This window comes from Vigna radiata, chromosome 11 (assembly GCF_000741045.1).
Source record: "Vigna radiata var. radiata cultivar VC1973A chromosome 11, Vradiata_ver6, whole genome shotgun sequence".
Classification (NCBI taxonomy): Eukaryota; Viridiplantae; Streptophyta; class Magnoliopsida; order Fabales; family Fabaceae; genus Vigna; species Vigna radiata.
Window position 1 is genome coordinate 19404234 of NC_028361.1, and position 18995 is coordinate 19423228.

The 18995-nt window shown below is 30.0% G+C and overlaps 1 protein-coding gene across 1 annotated transcript; it reads left to right on the forward strand.

Annotated features, from left to right (window-relative positions):
* Positions 1-9935: 9935 nt before the first annotated feature.
* On the forward strand, positions 9936-17261 carry LOC106776398 (nicotinate-nucleotide pyrophosphorylase [carboxylating], chloroplastic). Its single transcript, XM_014663846.2, has 10 exons — positions 9936-10269; positions 11178-11314; positions 13025-13158; positions 13257-13320; positions 13433-13515; positions 14492-14575; positions 14668-14820; positions 15698-15874; positions 16359-16426; positions 16976-17261. Exons 1-10 carry the CDS (start codon positions 10193-10195, stop codon positions 17070-17072), a joined length of 1074 nt encoding a protein of 357 aa, XP_014519332.1. The 5' UTR covers positions 9936-10192; the 3' UTR covers positions 17073-17261.
* The last annotated feature ends 1734 nt before the right edge of the window (positions 17262-18995 follow it).

Below are 18995 nucleotides of genomic sequence, written 5' to 3' on the forward strand. Positions count from 1 at the left end.
CAATTAATGGACTTTAGTTTGATTTTATTTCAATTTTTAATAAAGGCCTATTTGGCAACTTAGTCATTAGACTTTAGGAGATTAAAAGGATATATATATGTGAATGCCTATGACTTTTTGTTTGTCACAATTTTACAATCAATCATTAGCCTAGTTTGATCATTATTAGTTTAGTGGATCATGATTAGTTCAATGGGACAATTATTTGCTTAAGTAAAATGTAATTAATGATTTTTTTTTATATTTTTGATGGCTTAATCTTCTATATAAGTTGAACCATTTTAATCAAATAAATACGACTTGAGTTTTATTAATAAATATTAGAGTTTTATCTCTTTTATTTTAGTGAGAGTGTTAAGTTCTTATTGATTTAGGAACCTTTGACTGTACTAAAAGATTTTCATCCTTTATATATTGTTTCTCTTAAATAAAGTGATTTTTTCCTTTGACATTTCTTTCACTTCTTGTCTTTTCTTCACCAGAATTTAGAAAACTAATTTTGTTCAAATTTCTTGCTTAGCATTCCAACCTAGACAGATCCGTAAAAAAACAAATCTATCCCTCTAGATTCTCATCAATTAAGACAACCTTTGAAAAGAAAAAATCATGTCTTCTTGAGTGAAGTAATCAATATGTATATATAAGATATTATTGCATTGTTCAAAAGCAACTCCCAAATATATGCTACGTGTCACAAACAAAGATATGATTGAGAATATTTTGAATTTCATATTCAAAAGATACATTATCCCCACCAATGTCAACCAAAGTCTTACATTGTTAGATTAAATGAAGGGTGGTATGATTGTTGACATTTTCAAGCTCTTTAACTCCCTTCTTACCACATCATAAATGTTTGATCCTTTTATCATTTACAACTAAGAACATTTATCATTATGTCTACAACGTGCATATCATTAAGAATACTTATCAAGTTCAATTTCATTTAGTTAAAAGTGAAGCTTAGTGATCACATGCAACATCAAATTTCATAACAAATATTCACATGTACCGTAAGTCATTTAGAAGGCCACCACTACTTATTTTCATATGGATCAACCAATTCAAAATAAAATAAAGATATGTTTTTGTTGTCGCAACGAAGGTCATAACAAGAGAATTATCTATTTTTCCAGTAAAAATTCATTCTTTGTAATCTTAGAGGTGTAGCTCATCTCATGTCCAAAATAAAATGGGTTGAGTTGAAAATTTCAACTTGTTAATATGTTTTGGCCTAGTCTCTCATGCCTATCAATTTGATAGGCCAAAATATAAGCTAAGATGGCTTGAGCATTTAGCCTATTTTTTTATAATTAAAAGTTAAAATAAAATATAATTTAAAAAATAACTTTTTGTATTATATTCTTTAAGGTATAAATATATAATAGTATTTTAATTTAAAATATTAACACTTACAAATAAGTTTCAATTATTAATAATAAAGTAATTTAACATGTAAATGTCATCATTATTTTAATTTTTCTAGTTACAAACATTAACTAATCAATTAAAAGTTTAAAAATTATTTTATATAATTAAAATTTTTAATATTCATTTATATATATATATATATATATATATATATATATATATATAAACAAATTTTAAAAATAAAAGCTTAAAAAAATTAAAATCAAATTAGAAAATTTGAAAAATAAATAAAAATTGAAAAAAAAATGTCTCTCCACAGTTCAAAGTTGTTCTTCCCCCAAAATAATTTGTCGTGTCAAACTTGGAGGTCATGTCTTCAACTTCTTAAACTTTTTTTTTTTCGCACAAATCACTCCAATTATTTGGTTAACAAAGTTAACAAGCATGGAAACTCAAGAACCAAATTCAAATAAAGCATTTTTATTCAGAATATACAATATCCTCTATAAACATAAAGTTCTCTCTCTGTATATAAAATCTAGAAAATAAAATAAATTGTTAAGACTATTAAGCCTAAATAATACATGTGTCAAATTATCTATTCGAACTTAACATAGTTACTTTTCTAGAATACCATCTTTTATATTCTTCATTAGACGCATGATTTAAGCGCAATCATCACAAATTCAAAATTCGAAACAAAAAAAAAAATGGTGACAACTTCAGAAAAATTAAAACTAAATTTTAGATATTTTAAGGATTAGAAGTATATTTCATAAAAAAAAATTATAAATAAGGACTAATTTTAATAAGAAAAATATATCTAGAGACTATTTTAAAGATTAATATTTCTAATTAGAAACTAACTCATTTGATAGTCAATACCTTAACATCAAATTTTAGTGACCAGTAGTTTAGAGGCTAATTCATAATATAAATTATTTTAGTTACCAATTTAGATTGATTATAATTTTTTGAAATTATTTACCAATAATTTTTAGTTTATAAAGTGATATTTATATTGATTATTACAGTGACTAATTATTTTTTATCATTAAAATTAACTATTATTCAAGGATTTTTTGTAGTATTTATTTAAGTGCGTGAGTTGTAGGGTTTTAGCTAAGGATGATTAAATTCTTATGAGCAAGATTTTTATGGTTGAACACGTGCTTCAAGTCATGTTCTGCTCTTTTATTATAAGAAGCAAAACCTATGTTATTATGTATTGAAAAAAATAATTTTGATTGTTAAGCATAACTTGTTTATCAAAAGGGTTAAATATGTTTTAAGTCCCTATATTTTGGGGTGATTTTGGTTTTAGTTCCTCTTTCAAACTAAGGTACAATTTAGTCCTTCAACTTTAGAAAACTCTGGTTTTAATTCTTTTTACCAATTTTTTTTTTAACTTTATTTGTTATTTCAAATGCGTTTCTCAGTTAACATTGAAGCAAAAATGTGTCAAACAGTATAAACAATCCAAATGCTATAATGAAACATGCTTGAAACAGCAAATAAAGTTAAAAAAATTTGGTAAAAGGGACTAAAACCAGAGTTTTCTAAAGTTGAAAGACTAAATTATAACTTAGTTTAAAAGAGGGATTAAAACTAAAATCACCCCAAAGTATAGGGACTAAAAACATATTTAACTCTTATCAAAAATAATATGCTAATTATTTTGGGTCATTGATGAGACTAGCAAGTTGAAAAGTTCATGTTGTAAATCCTTTATTCATTTGAGTTAATTAGAGTGGGTAATTCCACCTCCCAACTCTTAAAATCTGCAACCCAGAAACCCTAATTCTGAACCACTTCATTATCAATTAATATTTTGCACACACTTCATATAGTCTCCTCAAACTCACACAATTATAGATATTTTTTCCTTTATAAGAAACCAAAAAACTAAAGATAATGGTTAGAATCAATCAATACATTCAAATTATTTTTCACTTTCAGAATGTAATAATGATTTTGTTCTGATTTTTTTTATTAATTAAAAGAAGAAAGTATTAATTATAAAGACTTTTGGAACAATATGTAAAAGCGTATATCTATTTCCCTACCATACTCTCTTGTGCACTACCTCTCCCTTTCTTTCTCATCATCCTAAAATAGAGGAAAACATTAAAAAACAAGAACTAAAAAAAAGGCTCAAACTCAAGCATTAATAGACTAAAGGGGAAAATATTTTAGCAAAAAAAAAAAAAAAAGTAACGAATGTGATAATGTTTTAATAATAAATTACAAATCACTACTTTATTGATCTATTTAAATTTATTGAATGTATCACAACTCATCACATAAACGTTGTAAAAAAAAAATTTAAAAAAACTGTTAAAAAAACATTTTTCCAAAAGTAAATGCCTTGTTTGATAATGAGTGATGTGCTATACCTAACAACAACAATAGCCAAACAAAAAGAAACTTATTACAACTCAATTGAACACATGTTTAAGCTGAATTTGTCCTCTTACTGTAATGATAACAAAAGGTAAAGAAAATGAAAACTAACCACAGCATATATATTTGTCATGATTGACAAGTGCTAGGGACAAACAACGTAGGAATCCTCGTCTTGGAATGAAGATTTGTTGTCTCTGTAAGGACCAAGCTTATTGTGACATTGAGAGGGACCAGAAGGTGGCACTGGCCCTTTTGCTAATTGGCTTTCAAACGTGCTTTTGAAGTCCCTTAATTCTCTCATACACTCACCTCTACTTAAAGCCCCCAAGAATACCAAAACTGCTACAAGAAAGAGACTCAAACATGATCTCCCCAAACACGGCATAGCTAGTTAGTTAGATTCCTGTCCTTTCTTCCAATTCTCCACAACAAGACAATGGCCAACTCTATCTATGCTTTATGAAGGATATATATATATATATATATATATATATATATATATATATATATATATATATATATATATATATATATATATATATATATATATATATGATACACTATTGATTAGAAAACGGTGGAGATGGGGCATTGAATTTTTGTCCAACAAGGAAAACGATTTTCAACGACCACACATCATAAAACATCAAAAGAAGCTTTTTTGGAATATTTAAATATCATTAAAGAGGAATTTATTTATATATTAAAAATTAAAAATAAAGAAATTATAAGAGAATTTACAAATTAATTTATATAATAGCTATTTTTATTTACAAAGAATTTTACTTTAATTTTTTAATATTTTTTAGAGATTTAGAAAAGGAAAAACTTTTTTTAACAACACTTTTTTAACAACTTTTTGACAACGCATACGTGGTAGCTTGTATTTGGTCTGTTTTAAATATTTTTTAAACATAAATTCAAATAGACCAATAAAATGATAACACGTGTCCCGTTGTCAAAAGAATTGTCAAAAAGTATTGTCAAAATATCATTGTCCTTTAGAAAAACCTGTTCAAAGTGTCTTGTCTATGAGAGTTTGAAAACGTTGTGGTGATTGGAATATTTTAATGGCTTTATTGCAGCAGCCGATTTAGAAAACATGGCGATAGTTTATAAAAATGGAACTTTTGAAACTAATGTTCACCAAACATGAACCGTATAGTGTGTGCTCTTGAATTCAATTGAACATATTCTACATTTTAGCGACAAAAGTCCATATGATGTGATAAAGTTATATTTTTTCTTGTGATTTCTTCAGAATGTGAGTTGTTTTTAACCAAGAATTTGGAAAAGTGGAAAGGTAGATTTTTTGTTTAAAATAATTTCAAGTGATGTCGTTAAAATAGCAAATGATCATTTATACAAATTTTTTTAACACTTAAGTCAATGAGATATTAAAGAATTATGAGAAAAGAGTGAGAATGAATTATGAAGTAATAATAATCTGTCTTTAGTGGAGATGTTTTTATATAGATTTTTGAGTTTCTTACAAATAAAGATAAATACAAAAATATAATTAGGTTTGGTTTAAGATATTTTGTTAATTATATTGCACTTGTTCTTCGTAATAATTTATTATAAAACAACTAATTGACTTCAACTAATTGACTTTGATAAGTTATCCATAGATATTTTTCGAAATACTTATAAACAGGGAGATAAATTCCCCAAATTTAAAATATCAATAAATGTTACTATAAAAAGGAATCATTTGATTAAATTCCATTTTAAGATAAACTATTTTTCTCATTTTATAACATTTTTCAGCTCATATGTACATGACAGAATTTTACCTTAATTAGAACTCATAATTCTAGGTTTATTATTGACCTCAATTTTGATTGGGAATATTTGAAATGATCCTAATTTGTTTTTGTTGTTCAATGTAGTCTTAAAGATTGTAATTTGTGTTCAATTTAGTCTTTTTTGCAAAGGTCGTTTAAATTGTTAACGACCAGATGTCCAATTGTGCAATCAGTGAATGATGTGGACACTTTAACTGCTGACTTGTCTTGACTGAAACATGACGCAACCAATAAGGGACTGCCACGTGACAGCTCCTTTCCTACCCAAAATTAGGGTTTCAGATTAGGGGAAAGGGGAAAACTTAGTGGCTTCTTCCTCCTGCATCGCTCACTTGCATTCATGGTTGAGCGTAAATGAAGAAGCGACGCTACTCAAGAGTTGATGGTAATGACACATTGGATTCATGAAGCGCAATGAAGATGATGATGGGTCTGTTTCATGGTTCAGACGAGTTAGGGTTTTGTTGATTTTGAAATTTGCAGGTAAAAGATGTTGGCATCGCAATGGTTTTTTCTATTACGGAGGCTTCTGCTGCTAGGAATTGAAGAAGACGAAGATGGTCTTCTATGATGGCGGTTGAAGCTTCATGCATCAATGGAGTTTGTGATTTTTTGGTTCTTCTACAAGTTTCTGATGCGGTTGATGATGGTGATGCATTGAGGATTGCACGTGACGGTCACGAGGTTGAACAACAATTCAATTTAGGGTTTGAATGACAGCACTGTAGTGACGGCTTAGAAAGAAGATGACTGTCTAGGTTTCTCTACAGGTGGGTTCTCGCAGGCTGTTGGACCGCCATGGAGATGGTTTGAGAAGGAGATGCAGTGGCGTTGATGGAGATCCACGGTGGAGGAAGGAGAAGATGGTCTTGGTGGTGTTTTTGGATGATTGCTGAATATTTGACCGTTAACGATTTAAATTATAAAAATGATTAAATTGAACACAAATTAATTTTTAAAACTACATTGAATAGCAAAAGAAAATTGGGACATTTCCAATCAAAATTAGGACCAATAATAATATTAAACCTAAATTATAACTTTTCAAAATTATTCAGTAACTATAAAACTATGATTTCATAAAAAAAAAAGACAATAGAATATTAGAATGATTTATTAAATGTCATCAAATAATGTGGAAAATAATCCGTTATTAAAGTTAATCAATCTAATTCTGACAGACACAATATAAAATATAAAAATTGAATGAGTTAATAAGTGGACGCAAATTAATAAATAAAACAAAAAACTAAGAATGTGGATCAAGCTTTTACAAAATATTTTTCATTAGCATATGTTTCGGTTCATCAAATGCTAAAATAAAAATAAAAATATTAATAAAAAACTGGCCAAACCTTAAACAAATACAAAGTAAATTTTTATCAATACAAACATTAGTCTAACTTAGGTAGAAAAAATAAATAAATAAATAAAACATTAATGAAAGAATGAGTCAAGCTCACACTGGATTCCTAGTGTTAAAAGAAGACTGGATTTCCTAACAGTAAAGGTAATAAACATGTTTGCACCCACTGTTGAAGAAATAGACATATAGTGGATGTATGCTACCAAAAGCATGGTTTTCCACCTACAAAGCTTTCAACACCAAAATCAAAAATTTTGATTCCAAAAATGATGAAGAAGAACAATAAGTCAGACTTACACAACAGCAATATCGATCCTTGATGGCTTTTATCAAACCTTGAAATGAAGCTGACACATCTCATAAGACGAGTCATCTTAGTAGTCATGAAATGAAGACGAGTCATGTTTGATGTTTAGGATCAAACAAGCAAAAGGATGATTTGTTCAGTTAGTTTTCAAGGCATGTATATTATATCTGATAGTACATGTTCTGTTGTTTGTTGGAAGTCTCACGTCGACTAGAGATAAGACCAATTTATAATATATAAGTGGGATGCGACCTCATCTTTCAAACCAGCTTTGTGGGATTAAGTTAGTCTTAAAATTCACTTCTAACATGGTATCAGAACTATAAGAAGGTTTTGTCTTTTACAGAAAATATTCAATTATATAGATAACATTGTGATGTGTGCCATATGACTAAATAGAAGAAACTTTCATTTCATGATAGTAAATCTTGTATGAATAAGTTCTTTTGATATGTTTCATGTTGATATATGGGATCCTTGACCCGATTCTTCCTTACATGCCCATCGTTATTATTTAACTATTGATGATGGGTTTATCTAATGCATAATAGATCTGAAACTAGAAAACATCTCACAAATTTTATTAACCTTGCTGAAAATTAATTTGAAACCAAGATAATTAAAGATCATTAGAAGTGATAACGATAACAGTTCGTTTTAATAAACTGTTTAAGCGAACTTGTATGTTTTTAAAATGGTGTTTTTCATTAAAAAAAAATGAATCAACATGTGTAACATTGTTTAAAACTATGAACTAAAATTAATGCTTTTAAAAGTAAATGGATTAAAAAAAATCAAAGTCTCCAATATAAACCATTTTCAATTTTTCATTTTTAGGAAAAAAACATATTTAATCTAAAATTAAATTATATATTTAATTAAATAATTTATAAAATACAATACCTAATAAAAATATTCATAATTTAAAAAATAATAATTAAACTAACAAGATAAGAAGAAAATTCACGTTTGACAAAAAAAAAAGAAAAGATAACCTGATCATACTTTTGAGTTGATTTTCAATATGTATTTCTAAATCTCATTATGCTTTGGTGATTAAATATTATTTTATTACTATTTTTCATATTTTTAGTTCATTCTATGTCAAATAGATTTTTTTTATGACAATTAAATATTTGTTAGATATAAATCTAATTTATTTTTCAAATATAATATTCAATATTTAAAAATACTTTTTCTCATTTATATTATTTATTTTAACTTTGTAATAATAGTTTTTAAGGTTTTATTAACATAACTTAATTTGTAGGCTTAATAAGTTCCAATTTTTGTTAGCTTTCTTTGAAATGATTCTAATTTTTTTTAAATGCTTAATGTAGTTCTAAATATAGTAATTTGTGTTAATTTAGTTCTTTTTGCAAACGCAGTTTCACCAATCAGTGAATTACATGGCAGTTATTGGCTGACGTGACTAGGACTAGAGTTGACTAAGGATGGTCATGCCAATGAGGGCTTCACATGTGGAATCCTTTCTTCATCCAAAAATTAGGATTTCATATTTGCATCTATATATTGGGAAAAACTTGCTGAGAAAAAGAAGGAGGTGAATGAAGAAGGCGTAATGAAGAAGCTTGCGGAGAGGTGTTGGTGTAATTTGGGTTTGGATTTTTGCGATTTCGGTTTTTCTCGCAAGAGGTTGATGATCATGTTGGTGGCTCTTCACCGTTGCGGCACAAATCGCGCTTCTAGTTTGAAGGAGATTTTTGGTTCTGTGCATTTTGATTTTTTGTGTTTCAGGTTGGTGGTGGCTGGTGGAGAATGAAGAAACTTCACGACGTTGCTCAAAGGCGCGAGGATCTTGCGATTCGGTTTTGCGATGCTTGTGGTGGAACATTTGGAATAGCGACACGACCATCTTGTTAGGGTTTCGAAATGTCTGATGATGGAAGTGCGAAGTGGTGGCTGGTCGTGAGCGTGGCAACGACGGTTAGGGTTAGGTGGTGGCTAGGGTTTCTGTGTAGGGGGAAATTAGGGTTTCTGAAGGTAGGAGATGATGATAACGTGTCAAGGGTGATGTGTCACTGATTGCACAAGTGGATATTTGGCCTTTAACAATTTAAATGACATTTGCAAAAAGACTAAATTGAACACAAATTATGATCTTGAGGACTAAATTGAACATTTAAAAAACAATTAGGACCATTTCGAACAAAATTGACAAAAATTAGAACCAAGGTATTAAACCTAATTTTTAATAACATAATCCAACATAATTTATGTTTTTAATGCATTATTTATTTTAAATTTTATCATGAATAATTATAATGTAGTATTTTTTTTCTTAATTTTTATGTTCATTACATTATTTATATAGATAATTATTTATAATAAAAATTTTATTAAAAATTAATTTAAAAAACCTTTTAATATTAATTTAAATTAAATATTTTTATTTTACTATTTAAATTGTTTCTAATTTAATTCATTATTTAGAAAATGAAAGACCAAATACAAAATTTAAGTTTTTAATTCTATTAATTATTTAAATTGTTTCCTTTTTATTTTTGAAAGGAAAAGCTAGTTAAAGAACTTATTATCTTGCATATTAAACAAATGTGCTAATTTCGAACAAATTTCATTTTATTTTGCTTCCCAATAATATATTCTTCTTCTATAATTTTAAAACAATAAGAATAAAAAATATTCCCCTGCATCCCAGAACAAAGTAAGCATACACAGTACACAGTCACACCCTTCTCACAAGAGTAGCTTTGTCACGCAAAGAATGAGCTTTTCCATTTCAGAATCAGAATAAAAATTTCAACTTCCCTTCATAGCCTTTCTGGAAAAGAAGATCCAAAAGAAAAGTTGATGCTAAAATACACACACTTTTTTATTCTAATGTTGCGTGAAACACTACTCAGTTTTCGCAATTCATGAAGAGAGAAAAATAGCCTCAAGTCGCGTTTAAAAATGGCTATAAGTTGCAGCGTTCAAGGGTTTCCATTACAAACTGCTTTTCGCACCGCAGCGTTTGCACCTGCGTTAAGGTATTCTTCTTCTTCCCCTTGTCCTATAGCAAAACGCAGCGTTTCATTTCACTGCTTTTGAATTGTTGTAAGAAACATGTCTCTCTCTGAAACATTCTCATGTTTTTTTTTTTTTTGGTGAATTTGTTATAGCCTCCCACTTAAACTTCCACCGCAATCACTTTCAAAACTCGGGTAAAAATGATTTTTTACTTTTCCTAGAAAAAAATAAAATAAAATCTCTGACTGAAAATGGCTTATGCATGAATTAAAAGTAAAATTTATAGAGAATATAGGTCAAAAATTTTATAAATTAAGCTAATTATTTTTTCTCTGTTTCCAAAAAGTCATACCCTCTACCATTGAATATTGTCTGTCCTTTGTGAAAAGGATCTTATAATATTAGTTATAATTCTGGAATAGGGTATAGAGAGAAGTGTTGTGTGTTTGTTGATATTTCAAAATATTGATGTGTCTATTTAATTAAAATTTTAAAAATCTTTTGAATTTTATTTAGATTTTATCCTTAAAAACTTAGATATTTTAGCTTACTTGTTGTACTTGACTTGTCTTAGGTGGTTTTAAAAAGTCTATGTTTTCCATTATAGATATATGTTTCTTGTGTTTTGATGAGCTCTGGTATCGTGTTTTTATGGTTTAAGAAATTCTTATCTTACCACTAATATGAAAATAGTTTTAACCCTGTTACCTGTTTAATTGTGATAACAACTTAGATCTAAGTGGTTATACAGGAAGTACTTGTTCAATAAGACACTAATGCAACTGTTTTTCTAAACAAATCCTAAATGCATGGAAACTCACTAAAGAGTGTGTTTGTTAATCATCGTAGATGGTAGTTTTTTCATGTGCCACTTTATACACATTATGTATTTTTTGATAAAATTGTTTTTAATCATGTACAACTGCAGGACGGTTGTTAAAATGTCTGCAACTGCAGGCTCTAGGATATCATACGAGTCCTTGGCCATAAAGCCCCCTGAGCACCCAACTTATGATTTGAAGGGCATTATCAAGTTAGCGCTTGCAGAAGATGCTGGGGATCGAGGTTTATTCCTGTACTTTTCATGTTTTATGTCTTTTACTAGCTGCCATGTTTCTTCTTCAGTTTTAAATCTATAATTCACACTTTGAATTGTTATTCTTCATTGATTATTATAAGAAAATGTGAACTCTTCCATGCTGTTGGGCTTGTGCAGATAAATGATACTGTACACACATTTTTATTTGGTAGATATTGTTCAATATAGTGAAAACTATGTATGAGAGTAATTTTTCTAGTGTTGAATATACACTTTAGAATACTCTATTTATAATGGAAGAGAAATGAAATAAGTCCAAAATATAAATAAGAAATAATAACAATATAACTAAAGATTAAAGATAAGATATCTATATAAAATATCTAATAATCTAATATATCTAACACTCCCTCTCAAGCTAGTGCATACAAATCGTATGTACCAAACTTGTTACTAATATAATCAATAATTAGTGAATATCTACTTTTCGACTCGAGTGACATCAAATTGTTAATGAAGGACTTGAAGATGCATCAAAGGGAGGAGAAGTGAAGGTTTTATTCACTTGGAGTAAGCAAGCCTCGCCCAACGTATTTGGAGACTCGCCCAACAATGCGACGCTCAGCCTAAACCCGCACATGCCCAACCCTAGCGGACAAACACGGCTCTCCACATTTTCTGCCTTTTTTTCCATGTGACTAATGCATGAATTATCTGACTATCCATGTGGCATTTGTTCTATGTATAGTGCCTGGAAATCAGGGGCACCCTAGGCTGACAGAGGAGGGTTGAATGCACCTATAAATTCACCTCCTCCCCCTCTTGTAAATCACTTTGAGATGATATAGAGAAATGATGTTGAGATGACTCTAGCTCTTTCCCTTTGCTCTTAGTAACCGGCCTGAGTGAGTTCTACCCTCCTCTAGCCTCCTTCCATTGCTAGCCTAGCTTGCCTGCATTGAAACACACCTTACACCACCAAAACACTTCAATCTGAGCCACTCCTTTACTATCTTCATTGTTCCGTTGCTTCCATGTTGTTTCTGCATAGTTTAAGTTGTTCCATAGCTCCAGTTCTGCCCTTGGATGGAGTTATCAAAATGGGACGTGCGACCACACACGACGAACCTGAAAGAGGAAAAAGAGCAACATCGACGCTTGAATTGTTGTTTGAGAGGAGACGGGACACCACCATGCACGACAGAAAAGGGATCAAATCTACAACTTCGAAAGGTGCTGAGAGCGCGTAGGAGCTCCAATGAAGGTATTATTGAAGGCACGGTGGTCGCCTAGCTAAGACGATCAAAATTGTGTGCTTTCCGTTGAAACTAGAACTCCAGCAGTGGAGGCGATAGACGATGCCGCCGTCGGCAGCCACGACAGGTGCCAGAGTGAAAATTTTTTTTCCTAAAGAAAAGCTTGGGCTCTAATACCTTGTTAAATATAGTGAAAAACTATAATCTCCCTTGTGTCTAAAACACACATAGGGTAATATATTTATAATGAAGAATTATACAAATATATATGGCAACTAAACATCAATATGGTAAATAGAAGATATTGTTAAAAACAATATCAACAATACCTACTTATATCAAACAATATCAAAAGTCTACGTTTCCCAAATTAACATATAACGTAATGTATCTAACATCTATGATTCTCTAATTAAAATAAAACACAAAAAATTTAACATATATAATGCATTCATGGTATCTGTATTATTTCAATTGTAGGTGATGTAACATGCAAGGCCACCATTCCGTCTGACATGGCAGTGGAAGCTTATTTTTTGGCAAAGGAGGATGGCATCATTGCTGGAATTGCACTTGCGGAGATGATATTTCGTGAGATTGATCCTTCTTTGAATGTATAGAAGCAATTCACAGAATGTCAATCATTATATATGTGTTCAATCATTATATATGTGGTTGGCTAAATCAATGTAATATTACTTGCAAATATCAGGTGGAGTGGTGTAGAAATGATGGAGATTTTGTCCATAAAGGCCTACAGTTTGGAAAAGTTCATGGTGAGATAATTATTAGGAAATCAAAATTGCAAAAGCAAGTGGAATGAAAACATTATTCATTTCTATTTAATTCATGAACGGCTTCTATTGATTCTCAATAAGTTGTGGACAGGACGGGCACATAACATTGTTGTAGCTGAAAGAGTAGTACTAAACTTTATGCAGAGGATGAGTGGTATTGCAACTTTAACTAAGGTAATCTGTTGTTTACTTTATCCTTTTTCTTTTGTTAACTATTCTTTTCTATGCTTGCAACTACCTAACAGAATAAGACAGAAATCGTATTTAACACAGTTACCTAACACTATATTCTGTTAAAGGTCTGTAAGGCTATTTAAAAAGTTTGATATCAATTATTGGAAGTGTAGAGAATATTGGATCATATTTGCAAAATGGCTGAATTGGATAGATTTCTGAAGATGATTTACTTGGGTTTGTTGCTTTTGTGTTGAGCATAGTTGCTAATATCATGCCATTATGACTGCTATAGTGTTCAATGGCATAGGTTCTTGCACTATGATGCATGTATAATGTGTCAATTGGTTGATTGTTGCTTAATAAAAAATAATAGTCCAGTACTTTACGAGATGAAACAACAAGTCTTTCATTTCTTGGAGATGAGTCCTTCCAAGTCTGGGAACATAAACACATAACAATGATTAATCAAAAAATTGATTAGCTGTTTTGGGAGCATAGTTATCTTCTCAAATGGTGTTAGGAGAAGAGGAAATTGAAGAAGGGGGAAGAGGAAATCGGAGATGAGGAAAAATGAAATTGGAGATGAGGAAAGATGAAATCGGGGAAGGGGGAAGAGCAAAACGGAGAAGGGAGAATATCTACCCGTAGTAACCTCTTTTAGTACACAACACCTAAACTTGCCATATCAATGGTGAAAAATCTAAACTTGCCTGTCCTCAGTTTAAATGCTGATAGGTATTCAGACCTATAACGAAGAATCCCTTAGATTCTTGGGATCTTTATTCAAACAACACAAAAGAATTTCACCAATGTGGAGGAACCCAACACAGATATGGAAAATAACTTGACTCATGAATTCAGATTGAATATAATATATAGCACTGTGTTACCTTTTACTGGCCCAGTAAATAGAGAAATTATCCTTTATTATCTTATAATTCTTGATTGCTTTACAGATTGTGTTTTTCCACAGGCAATGGCAAATGCAGCATACCCTGCATATATGTTGGAGACTAGAAAAACTGCTCCAGCTTTACGTTTAGTGGATAAGTGGGCGGTCTGGCCTTTGGATCACTTCCTTGCAATTATTAATCTTATGCTTTAAAGCATAAAGTTTACTCAATAAACGACGAACATTTGCTTTTACAGGTATTAATTGGTGGAGGTCGGAATCATAGGATGGGTTTGTTTGATATGGTGATGATAAAAGATAATCATATATCAGCAGCTGGAGGTGTTACAGGTGCCCTTAAAGCTGTTGACCTGTATCTGGAGCAAAATAGTCTTCAAATGGAGGTTGAGGTAGTGTTCTCTCATTGTTTTACTCATTTCTTTTCCTTTTTCCATTTCTTTGAAAGTTCACGGAAATTGTTTTGCCTGCCAGGTTCCAACTGACTTATTAGTGATGTGCTATAGGATAATTTAATAACTATTTGTGTAACAAATTATTTGTTGATGCATAAACTATATGATGGGGCCATATCTTACTGATAAGTATTAATGGAGATAAATCATTACAAAAGAGAAAATCCTGCTTTATCACACTGAAAAACAAAAAAGCATGGATAAAAAGAAATACTTGGTGATTGTTGACGGTCTACTTCCTTCCCACCCTAGTGCCATAACTCCTTATTGAATGATTGATCGGTTTCCTTTCGTCCCCTAGCCAGCCCTTTTATCATTTCCCTTACCAGATTTCACAGCTCTGTTGTCTCCTTTCGTACCTGTCACATGAGTAGTTGTTACAATTGAAATTCTTGTCCTTACGGCCTTTGTAACCGTGTAATGATGATACTCTGTCAGGAACCAAGGGGATGAATATAACAATGAATAGAAGAGAAACGCTCTAATTCCCTTCACAAAAATCAGTTTACAATGACAACAAATCACAAACTCTGTTATCCTTCTCCCCTTTACTTAAATCTAACTAACCCGTTAAACTGATTAACTAACTGTATCATTTATATTCTAACTGCCGTAACTAATTCCCCCTTCTTATATTCTAACTGCCGTAACTAATTCCCCCTTCTTATATTCTAACTGCCGTAACTAATTCCCCCTTCTTATATTCTAACATGCTCTCATCCAAAATTCTCCGTGTTATCAGTGTGAAGGTTTGGGTACATGTCTTATAACAGTTGACGTAACTTCAGAGGTCTCCCATTTGTGTTTTTTCCAGGTTGAGACCAGGACTCTTGAGGAAGTGGAAGAAGTGTTACATTATTCATCCCAAACAAAGACTTCTTTGACTCGAATTATGTTAGACAATATGGTTGTACCTCTACCTAATGGGGATGTGGACATATCCATGCTTAAAGAAGCTGTGCAGTTGATCAATGGGCGATATGAGACTGAGGTATTCACGATCACTACTAAATTTACTTAGTTAATCTTTACAGTATATTTTGAATTATTTGTTAGAAAAAACGATGCACAATAGTTTGGTACGGATTTTATATCCTTTTTTATTTCTATCATTTTTCTTCGTTTCTGTCAAGTTATTGATGAACGAGCATGCTTTCTCAATTTTCTAATTATCTAAAGACGTATATGGAAATATGCTAAGCGATATGTAAAACAAATTAAGGGTTTGCACTTATACCTTGAGGTAAATTTATTTATGGGTTCATGCAGTAAAAGATATTGTTTAGGTTGTTGCCAGCTTGCGTAGTCATACTCCATATTTACTTTGGACTAGTTAGCTTCTTTTGCATTATTGGGATCATTATTAATTTGGACTACTTAATAATTTCAGAATCTCAGGTATTTTGTGGATACCATAAATTTTGGATGAGGATAATTCTAGTTTCTAATTTCTAGTTTCATTTTTGGAATCTCAGGCATCAGGCAATGTCACACTAGATACTGTACATAAAATCGGGCAAAGTGGAGTGACCTACATTTCTAGGTAAACTTTTAAGTTTGGTAGTTCCACATCATTTCATAGTATATATGGTATTATGACCTCATTTAGAGTTATTCTGCTTTTGGAACTTGTGTCTCAAGTAGTGATGTTTCAGATTGAAATGTTTCACAATTTGTAAACAAATTGATTCCTTCAATGAGTTCCTTTTACTTCACATCTGAACTATTTTTTAGTAAGCAGGTTAGCCTAACCCTATCCATATATATGCAGACCAAAACAAGATTGACCCATTTATCCAATCTAAAAAAAAAAATCATATTTGAAGATCTCAATATCTAAGCTTAATATAAATAATACATGGGGTTCAACTCTTCAACAATCATGGCCAATGAGTCAACAAATATCCTGTTTTTATAGAGTACAATCTTCTGCATCATGTATGTGGGAATCCCTTTCTTGCATTTTTCAAGCAAAATAATTACTATGGTTTTTTTCTATTTTGGTATAGCATGGTTGCAATTGTTTAAGAAACTTTTTGTTGTATTTCCTGAAAGTGAAAATTTACCATGCTTGTGACTTGTTTTGTGGCAGTGGTTCATTGACCCATTCAGTGAAAGCACTAGACATCTCTCTCAAAATAGACACCGAATTAGCACTCAAAGTTGGAAAGCGCACTGGACGAGCTTGATTAGTCTCTTCTTACGATTTTATCATCTATCAATACATGTATGCTTTCTTTGAGCTGGTTCTCATTCTGTTGCATGTATTTATTGTATCAGTTTTTCTTTTCTATTTTGTGAATTTTCAAGTGACGAATTGCTTCTCAAATAAAACAATATATCAGTGGTTCCTGTCCTGAAAACATTTGTGTTAATTGAAGATAGCTTAGGTCACACCATAAAAACATATATCAGAATAGTAATACAGAGAAATAGAGTAATTTTCATATAGGTTAAATATGTTTTTTTTTTTTATTTTATTTTATTTTATTTTATTTTATTTTAAACTATTATACGTAGAGTATTTCTAATGCGAGAAACGAAGTTTTATATTGGACTATAATATAATTTTTACGTGCTATTAGTTGGAGATACTGTTTTACATTATTTTTATGAATTACAGGGATGAAATACTTTATAATTTAGTTTTAGGAGAAAACACAATTTTTTTATATCAGTTAGAGATTAAAAACATTTTTTTTATAACATGTTATTTCTGTACCTTTTATTAAGACTAAACATATTAGAAATGGCGAAGCATCATTGTACTCGTATTTTCAATAATATTATGTATTCAAACATGTTCTTAACAGAAGATCATATACTTAGTACATGTAGAGAATAAACCTGACCATAATCAAACTAAATTCTTATGAAACATAATATTATTAGAGATCTCACTTAATTAAAGATAATATCAATTTATATATATGTTGGTACAATTCTTATCTTATAATTAGTTTTGTAAAATTAAGGTTTAAAATTTACTTTTTAATATGGTTTTAGGATCAATAGTTAATCTCGATGACAAACTCATATTAGTATGCTTAGTGGGATATTATTAGGTATACAAGTATTAAGTCTCAACTTGAGTAAAAAATGAAAGAGTTAAATATTATATAAGGATGAAAAATTATAAATTCATTGTCAGATTTTGAGTTGAAAGTGATGTCAATTTTTATGTGGGTTGGATTCACGTGAACCAAAAAAGAGATAAAAAATGACTCTTTGATATATATAACTTTTTTACATTCATTTGATACTATCCTTTCCTACTTTTTACTCTTTTTTTTCTTAAAAAAAATATAAAATTTTACACTTTTATGATCATTTTATCCTTATACTTTGTGTTAAATGAATGTAAAAGTGTGTCATAATACTGTTACTTAAAAAAAAAAAGATATGATAGAATGTTATGAATTAACAATATATGAAATCATGACATCATTTTTACCTTAAACTTTCAAGTTTTTTATATATTATTTATATTGGCCATTTTTATTTAATATAATACTTTAAATTTTGTTTTGAATTCTATAGAAATTCAGTAAAATATATAGTAAATAAGTAAAAAGAAAAAAGTTGTACAATCTGGTCTATTGCATGACTTTAGTAAGTTATGTTGAGTTTCTGAGAGAAGTGAAGCAAGTCTTGCACAATACCTTCTTAAATGCAAGTATGTGCTAAATTTTTAAAGGAAGAAAGATTAGTTTTATATGAATACTCTGAATTTACATACAAGTCTAATACTTCCCAATAATAAGGTCATGTTAAGTCTAATACTTCAATTATAGTAGTTACAATAAAAGAACAAATAAAGATTGTCAATTACATGAACTATGTATTAAAAATTTTGAGTGTTGTCAACATTAGGCTTTAGGTTTAGCATGCATTTACAAGCAACAGCATGACAAATAGTAAGCTATGTTTTAATTTCTTCTGCTTAACGAGTTTGCATTTAATGGTTATATTGATAATAAATATATAATGTAAAAGTTTTTAAATGGGACAAGTTGATATTAATTCATATATGATAATGGTTAGGTGAACCTTTTTGTATTTTTGTTATCAAGTCAAATTAAGCATATTGCATGTGAAATGAATATTTTTCC